The sequence below is a fragment of the Felis catus genome, chromosome A1 (assembly GCF_018350175.1).
Source record: "Felis catus isolate Fca126 chromosome A1, F.catus_Fca126_mat1.0, whole genome shotgun sequence".
Taxonomy (NCBI): domain Eukaryota; kingdom Metazoa; phylum Chordata; class Mammalia; order Carnivora; family Felidae; genus Felis; species Felis catus.
The window spans coordinates 133,039,854-133,049,513 of record NC_058368.1 but is presented as its reverse complement, the minus strand read 5'-3'; the positions used below and the strand labels follow the sequence as shown (position 1 = coordinate 133,049,513).

The following is a 9,660-nucleotide window of genomic DNA, read 5'->3' as shown; positions in this document are numbered from 1 at the left end:
GTGTCTCCCTCTCTCTGATCCTCCCCCGTTCATGCTCTGTCTCTCTCTGTCTCAAAAATAAATAAACGTTAAAAAAAAAAAAATTTCAACTAGACTATGACAAATTACAATTCACACACAATAAAACCTAAAACCACCTAAAAATCACAAGTTATTGAGGCACCTGGGTGGCTCGGTCAGTTAAGCATCCAATTTCAGCTCAGGTCATGATCTCAGTCCATGAGTTTGAGCCCCGTGTTGGGCTCTGTGCTGACAGCTCAGAGCCTGGAGCCTGCTTTAGATTCTGTCTCCTCTCTCTCTCTGCCCCTCCCCTGCTCATGCTCTCTCTTAAAAAACCTTTAAAAAAACTTAAACTTAGGAAAGAGCAATAAATAAATAGATAATTCTGAAATAAGCAGAAGAAATCACAAAGAGCAGAAATCAGTGAAATAAAAAGCAGAAAAACAACAGAGGAAATCTGATGAAAGAAAATCTGACCTATTTTAAATCAATAAACAGATTAAAAAAAACCATATTAACAATATTAGGAATGAGATTCCATGAACTTTATGCCAATAGATTTGACAAGTTAGAACAGACTTGGAATAGACTGGACAACAAATTCCTTTGAAGATGCACAAACACCAAAGCTTCCTCAAGAAGAAGAAGAAAAAACATAAATAATCCTAAATCTACTTTTCAAATTGATTTGTAATGTGAGAAGGAAATTCCAGACTCAGGTTAGCTTTATTGTGAAATTCTACCTAACATTTATGGAAGAAGTAATGACAATATGATACAAAGTCCTTCAGAGAACTGAAGATGAGGGAACATTTTCCACATCACCCTGTTAGGCTAGCACTATAAACCAAAACCAGAAAGATACGACACACCCCTAGAAGAGCCCATTACCACCTTTCAGTTATAAAAAATAAGTCATAAATAGGTACATAAATGTCTCAGAAATAAGTGAAATTACTACTCAACAGTGGTGAGATTTTAAGATTTTCATTTTATTAAAAATATAGCAACACAATAGCAGCATCATTTGATAAATCTTTACTAGTACCACTTAGAAGTAGCCCTACTCACATAAATATACACGACCTATGCAGCATCTTATGTTTACATGTTAAACTCTTCCCTTGATAACCCATAGCATCATGTAAAGAACACTATTGTAAGATTAAGAAGAAGAATATTTAACTATTAAACTGAACTACCTACACAACGACACAATACACCCAGATGTAATCTTCTGTGGAAATCAGGGAGTTCTGCAGATTGCCCCCCAACCATGTTGCCTAACACGCTGCCAAAGTTGATGGAAATCCATCTCTTCAATTCTAATTCTTTCAGCATGATTTTCATAAATTTGAACTTGCACATAGAGTCAAGAAATTATCTATCTAGCAAAAGAAAGTTAAGAATGGAGAGGACTACTATTCCGTTCCAATCCCAGGGAAATAAATCTTAGCAGTAAAATATGTGAAGTTTCCCACAAGTTGGCAATTTTCAAAATTAAAATGTTAGCTACATACAAAGTTAATTTAAAAATCAGGAAACAAACTAAAACCCTGTGTTTAAAAACAATATATCAAGAAATGTTGTCTTAGATATAAACTAATTATTATGATAAATTACTTGCTAGGAAATACAAAAATACCTTAAAATAGAATGGAAAGAAATGTAATTATTACTTACTACCAACCTAACTGAATATGGACCAAAAAACCATCAATAGCTTTAGCTTTTGTTTTTAAAGTAAGGTATCAATCTTCAGGCAAAATCACCAATAAGAGCGTATTTAAGAAAAATTCACCCACAAACCCAAAATTAGGTAAGGAAGTCAATTTTATTTTAAAAGACTTTATATTACACTATACTTACTACTGCTTCCAGAAATCTAATTTAGCCCTTTTAAGAGCCCTAACTTTTGAAATTTGAAAATAAACAATTTTAAATGAATTATTACACTAGTAAATAAACGTGAGAATACTAAGTATGTAGGTAGTGAAAAGAAAAAATAGTTAAACATATAAGGAACATACTTTGTGGACACGGCTCTACTTCATAACCCAGTCCGTTAAAATCAGATACTATCTTTTAGTGAAAATATAAGAAATAATGCACTGAAATGTTATTCAATGCATCCTTCCAAAAGGATTCATACTAATAGCTAAGTCAACCACTAAAAAGACTAATCATAAAAATATGATTTTATCAAATCATATTACTTCTAATAGATTTTTTTAAATGATTAAGGGCCTATTACTACATATTGTAATTCTTAAAATTAAATAGTATCTTCAGGGCTGATTTAAAGACTTTTTAAAGTTTTAAGATAAAGATAGCAACATATATATAGGAATGAATGAGGTCCTGCAAATAAAGTCACAAATGAAGTTACTTTCTTGACAAGAAAGGATTCTAAACTTGAATTTTTCTTTTAAGCATGTCAAAATTTAAGCCTCTGACACTTCTGAAGATCAACATGGCATAGATTGAAACTACTGAATGTAAGAATTCTAAACAAAATCACAAGTTGACTAGTGTTTGCAATTATAAATTAGACTAGATGGAGAAATAATACAGAGGCAACTGCAGAAGTTAAGGATTTATACTTGTTTTCACACATAAAACTGGTCACCTTATTATGAAGGTCCACCTTAATATAAATAATTCATCATGCACTGCGAAAAGAAACATGAGGATGAACAGAATTTGTCTAGAATGATAAATAGCAACCACAATTAAGGAACAGAATGTACTCTCTGTATAATCAAGCTAAAAAAAAACGTAATTAAAAAAGGGATCAAGTATAAAATTACTGTCTTCTTGGCCTTACCTCAAGTTTTCCTGACATCTACCTGGGATGAAAAAGAATAGTCTTAAAGAAAAAACAAAATACCTTGAAAGAAAGTAACAAATAAATGGAAACCTACCAGGATCCTGTAAGTGAACAAAGAAAAGAAAACCTATCTCTCTCTCTCTCTCTCTCTCTCTCTCTCTCTCTCTCTCAATCTCTCTCTCTCGCACACACTCACTCCAATACCTCCAAGCCCTAGAAAACTTTGCTTCCATAAACACACTTAAGAACATGTTTCACTCTCTCTGGATCGCCTATATTCCTATTCATGTCCTCCTTTTACAAATCAGTGTCTTTCAAAAGAAGTATTATTTTAAAACTCAGTATCATCAGCAAGAAAAATAATTAGTAGCAGGAACCTAATTATATTAACTGCCAACAAAGGAAACATTGAGTCCAGAGTACAAGAAATAACTCAAAACACCACACAAACATGTTTTCTCCACGTTGAAACAATTTCTATGCCAACTAAAACAAGATAGACATGATAAACTAAGATGCTGTTTTGAAATGCATAAACAAATACTCTCCTCTAAAATACTTAGCTTTATTAGAGAAATGGTACTAAAAATAACAAAGATTCAAACATTTGCTCTATTCTACTACATATTATAAATAAGACAGCTGTTGATGCAAGACACACACTCACAATCTTTCCATATGCACCCAAGCATTCTTGTATCAGAATAAGCTGTTTACCAGCCAACCGTATGTGGCTGAATGATTAAAATGACCATCTATACTTTACATAGTAAAGCATTTTCAAAAATTTTAATGTACACGGTGACAAAAAGGAAAAAAAAAACACAGTAATTCTGAACACATGAAGAGTAATTAAGCAGCTTCATAATCAAACCAGGCTTCATTACTTGCAATAAGGGCAATTCTTTCCATTTTCTATCAAATACTTAAGTTTCAATAGTATGAACATTAAAAGAAAACTCAAGTTGAAACCAAGTAACTGATGTGCTACTCAGCTTTTTAAATCTATAAGTAACTCTTCCCATGAGGTAAGGCAACGGAGTAATTTGATTGTATTAGATTGCATTAAAATAATTATACTTGATTTTTTTTTATTAACATGCTAATTGAAAGGTATAACTTTTGGTGGAATATAACAATAATGAAAAGATTTCTGAAATTATGAGTTATGGCTTTGGGGAAAATATTAGCAATGTTGTCATTTTGCTACTTGCTTACTTCCTGCAAAAAGTGAGCCTAAGAGTAACGGATGACCTATATTTTAAACTCAAGTAAACATATCCTTAAAACAAATAATCTCACGTGTTCTCTTTTACATATAATTTCTGCACATCACTTACGAGAAGATGATTAAGAGGTAATAATTAAGGCCATCCAATGGAGACAACGAAAGTGTTCGCTCTGATTTAAGTAAAGTAAGAACATGCTTCATATTCAATTATCACAGTATAAAACTGATGGTCCCAAAACTGCATTGTTGTTTTAAGCTCTGAAGTCATTCTTAAAAGCAGGACTTCCCTCATGTTAGGTGAGCTATGTAAGAAGCTCTTCTCTGACACACTATTTTGGACACTTTCTCTATGGGAGTGAATGAAATAGCCATCTAAGTTCCGTATGAATTGAGAATGACTAGCACATATAAAATTCTAGAAAACAGTATACCACATTGTAGAAGGCACTAAAGCTTCAGCTTGTGCTCCCATAGCCCGTTTTGAAAACCCAGTTTTCTTTTAATAATGGCACCTTTGCCACCTACAGCTGACAACACACACTGCAATATTATTCATAATAAGCTTGGAAATGTCAAAAAAAGTTCAAAAGGAAATGCTTACTTTGTGAGGAGACCCAATGATTCTAAACGCTGAATACTAATCCATTATTATTAGTATTCAATACAGTTGCTCTTCCTTTTGAAAGAGAACAGTAGCATGCATTGTCAGTTGTTTGTTAATCCACTTATTTAAGCAATTTTAGTCTGTAAAACTATTTTAACAAAAAACTGTTGTTCTAAACAGTGAGCAAAAGAAAACACAACAGTGAGAATTTAACACAACCACCGTAAATCCTGTGAAGTAAATGTTAAAACTTCTTACATACTCTGCACTTACAAGGGTGTGTATATATTTGCACCGATTTCAAGCACATCATCAAATCTGTATATATTGAAATTAAAAAAAAAAAAAGTAAAACAATACAAAATTCAGTAACAACCATTTTTTAAAAGAGCCTCCAATGCTTATCTCCAGTCTCTGTGGACAGTACAAATTTGGATCTTTGACGTCCCATTTATTTGCAATGGTTCTTGGCAAACACTAACAAACCACATGACAAGTGTGTCAGCCACCATGGAAATGCACAAATTCTAGAAGATGAGGAGTTTGGGTAACACCTGTTATTTTCACGATGTCCATGCTTTATTTTCTTACTCAGTAACAAGATGGCCACAAAGTCACCTAACAACTAGAAAAGCTGTTAGTTCATATCTTCATACTCAACTGGATTTCTTCACTGTATAACATCTTGTTGGAAGAATTAATAGCTTTGGATTTTATTCCAGCGTGTGTTTAGAGGTGCATCTGTCAGTCCTACACTGCTTCTGTTTTGGTAGAGAGGTTTTCTTCATTTGGCTGACAATTCCCATTTTGCTGGACTTTGTTTTCCTCAGTCCTTGGTGCATCCTTGTCATCTACTTCTTTGCCCACACTTGAATCTGGTTCTTTATTGTGTTCCTTCTCCTACAATGAATATTAAGTTGTACACTTAATATTGTCTGCTATTACATCTGGTTATAGCTAAAATATGTACTTCAGTGAGCTTAATAAAACAGTATTTTAGATAAATAAGATACACAAACATGTATCAATATGTCCTCTGGAAATTGTAAATTAGAATAAAATAGTTGAGGAGAAAGTCTAAGTGTTGAAAAAATGTTACTTAATTGAAAAAGTGGGACAGATCTGTTGAAAGAGTTAAATAGGTGCCAAAGATGCCAAAGACTGCTCAAGAACAGTCCAATTCTGCCCTCAGTTAAAGGAGAATTACGTGAGAACATGTGGAACAGTGCCTGACACACGGTGATGCTCAAGAGACGGTATCAATACTATTGACGATACTAAATCTCTATGAATATAAGCGTAAATAAAACCAGAACATGAAAGCTCCAGAACTCATAATTCATTTCCAAATACAAATACACTTACTGGTATAACAAAAGAATTAATGTAATTCACAAGTAGTTAAATATTTATCCAAAAAACTGACTTGGTAGAATTTGCTTTTGCATTGATTATTCTAATTCAACAAACCTAATTTCAGTATACATTATAAAACCAATGATGACAAAAGTTTTGTCAAATTTGCTGAAACAAATATATTTCACAGGAAACAGATATATTCTGAGGAAAATGGCCCCAATCAGAAACCTTATATAAAATCAAATCTACGTTACCTATAGACAGTCTTTTTGTATGCCAGTCTAGGACTCTCTAAAATAAGGAATGCATTTGAGTTTCAGTTAGTTCATACCTCATCCCTTCAAAACTTCAGCTTAAAAAAGTTATCAATTGAACATTAAAGAATACCAAAAACATATAAGATACTATAGCTCTCAAGAAGTTTTTGGCCTGAAACTAGTTCTGTATAAAAATAACAATATCAATTATTAATTATTCAAAGCCTAAACACTGAATGACTGTTGCTTACTTTAAGTGAAGTATTATTCTTCTCCAACTTTTCCTTTCCATCTCGGTCATTAGAACTCTTTCTTGTAGAGGTTGAACGTTCTCTCTCTCTTCTTTCACTGATGTGGTCCCTTTCTTTTTCTCTCTTTTTATCCTTCTTATTTCTGCTATAAGAATATTGAGAATATATGCCAGTGAATGTCTAAGAAATTAAAGACCTACCATGCTATTGACAAAACAGCCTTATCTAACACTAATACGTTGTAAATAAGCGTATCAGTAACCTGGTTTGACCAAGTAATATAAATGGACGTTATAACCCCACCTACTCCACCCCATACCCCAATTAGCTTTTTAAAGATACATAGAGGCCACCATGTGTTCACATAAAACACAATTTAGTTTTTTCAATTTCTTAGTTCAAGATTAATTTATCTGCTGTAATGAGATTAAAATGAAACAAAATATAGTGTTTTACCTACTTTTTCAAAGCAAAAAAATGAATAAACAGACAGGAATGAAAAGGATAAAGAATTAGAGGTAGCTCCCATGGAGGGCTGAATGACTACTAACAAAACTTCAGACTTCAAACAACCTACTGTGCACTGCCCTCATCATTCACCATTAAAAGGACACCCACTGATTCAAATCAAAGTTAAGACTAAATGAACAAGTTCCATGTATAAAAATAATATACCTTTAGAATTAGAGAGAAAAAAAAATTCAGAGCAGAGGTATAATACCTTCTACTTTAAAATATCAACCTTAATAGGGAACTCTAAGCTTTTTTCTCGTAACTATGAATAGTTTAAAAATAAAGACAAACAGGGGGCGCATGGGTGGCTCAGTTGGCTGAGTGCCTGACTCTTGATTTCAGCTCAGGTCATGACTTTACAGTTCATGAGTTCGAGCCCTGCATCGGGTTCTGCGCTGGCAGTGCAGAGCCCCTTCCCCGCCCCCCCCCGCCCCGGTGCCCCCCTCTCTCCCTTGAAATAAATAAATGAACTTTAAAAAATAAATAAAAATAAAGACAAAGACCAGGAAACAAAGATACTTAGCAAAGAGATCTAAATACATACGAAAATTTAGTTTACCAAGGGTGGCATCTCAAATCATTGAAGAAAAGATGATCTTTTGTCAGTAAAAGGTTTGGAGACAACTGGATTATTACCTGGTAAGTGCTAAAACTGGATCTACATCTCTTATCTCATTCCATAATATATAAATAAGTCCAAATGGATCAGAGACCTAAATTTTTAAAATAAAATGCAGCTGCTAGAAGAAAACATGGGTGAACTTCTTTACTAACTGGGTAAAAAGAAAGATTTTTTTTTTAAATGTTTTATTTATTTTTGAGAGAGAGAGAGACAGAGCACGAGTGGGGGAGGAGCAGAGATAGAGGGAGACACAGAATCCGAAACAGGCTCCAGGCTCTGAGCTGTCAGCTCAGAGCCCGACACGGGGCTCAAACTCACAAACTGTGAGATCATGACCTGAGCCGAAGCTGGACACTCAACCGACTGAGCCACCCAGGCGCCCCCAAAAGAAAGATTTTTAACCATAACTAAAACTTCAGGTACAATAAAAGAAATATATGTGTGCAACTCCACATAGTATTTATCTTTCTACATAATTCTTAAATGTCAAAGGAACAACCACATCAAACTGCATAAAATTCTTAGGAATAAATTGAACCAAGGAGGCAAAAAATGTGCTGAAAGAAATGAAGACAAATAAATAAATATCCATGTTTATGGACTGGAAGATTTAAATACTGTTAAGATGACAACAGTGTCCAAAGCCACCTACAGATTCAATGCAACCCCTATCAAAATCCCATTGCTGTTGTTACCAGAAATAGAAAACCCATCCTAAAATTCATGCACTATCTTAAAGGACATCAAATCAACAAAACAATCTTAAAAAGAACAAAGGTCGAAGCTTTTCCGAACTTCAAAACCTACTACACAAAAGGTACAGTAACCAAAGCAGTGTAGTATTACATAAGGACTGAAAATAAACCCATGGAATACAGCAGAAACTCCAGAAATAAACTTCCACATATATGGCTCAAATGATTTTTGACATAGATGCCAAAACCCATTTAATGGGGAAAGGACAATCTTTTCAACAAATGGTACTGGGAAAACTGGATATGGATATCCTCCTGCATTAAGAACGAGGATGCACCATTATCTTATACTATATTAAAAACCTGAGTCAAAGTTTTTTTGATTCAAAAAGCTTGGATCAAACACTTAAATGTAGATGCTAAAACCATAAAACTCTTGGATGAAAACATAGGAGAAAATCTTCATGACACTGGATTTGGCAGTGATTGCTTGGACATGACACCAGAAGCAAAGACAACAAAAGGAAAAAATAGATAAATCTGTCTTCATCAAAATTAAAAACTTCAGGCATGTGAAAAGACATGCCTCCCACAAAATAGGAGAAATATTTGCAAATCATTTATCTGGTATAGGATAAATGAATTTACAGAACTACAATTAGAGCCTGGAGCCTGCTTCGGATTCTGTGTCTCCCTCTCTCTCTGGCACTCTCCCACTCACATTGTCTCTCTCTCTCAAAAATAAATAAAACACTAAAAAATAAATAAATAAATAAATAATACAAATAACCCAATTTGAAATGGGCAAAAAGCTTGCAAAGACAGGTCTCCAAAGGTACAGAGATGGTCAATTAAGCACACAAGAAGATGCTCAACATCACCATTCATTAGAAAAATGCAAATCAGGGGCGCCTGGGTGGCGCAGTCGGTTAGGCGTCCGACTTCAGCCAGGTCCCGATCTCGCGGTCCGTGAGTTCGAGCCCCGTGTCAGGCTCTGGGCTGGTGGCTCAGAGCCTGGAGCCTGTTTCCGATTCTGTGTCTCCCTCTCTCTCTGCCCCTCCCCCGTTCATGCTCTGTCTCTCTCTGTCCCAAAAATAAATAAACGTTGAAAAAAAAAAATTCAAAAAAAAAAAAGAAAAATGCAAATCAAAACCACAATGAGATGCTACTACACTCCTGAAGAATGACTATAATCAGAAGCAGACAATAACAAGTGTTGGTGAATACGTGGAGAAACTGGAGCCCTTGCACATCGCTGTTGGGAAGGTAAATGTGTGAAAACAGTCTGGCAGTTACTC

General features: G+C 34.3%; 1 protein-coding gene across 5 annotated transcripts in view; it reads right to left on the bottom strand.

Moving 5' to 3' along the window:
• Window positions 1-971: 971 nt before the first annotated feature.
• SREK1 (splicing regulatory glutamic acid and lysine rich protein 1) overlaps window positions 972-9,660 on the bottom strand; it is a 50,054-nt gene continuing 41,365 nt past the window's right edge. For 3 of the 5 annotated variants that reach the window (XM_003981024.6, XM_006927764.5, XM_006927763.5), the window contains 2 exons: window positions 6,533-6,677; window positions 972-5,565 (listed from right to left, as the gene is read on the bottom strand). In XM_003981024.6, the coding sequence (XP_003981073.1) occupies window positions 5,416-5,565; window positions 6,533-6,677 (295 nt within the window). In that variant the 3' untranslated portion in view covers window positions 972-5,415. The remainder of the gene's footprint in view (window positions 5,566-6,532; window positions 6,678-9,660) is intronic. The other 2 variants (XM_006927762.5, XM_045061470.1) reach the window with 1 other exon arrangement.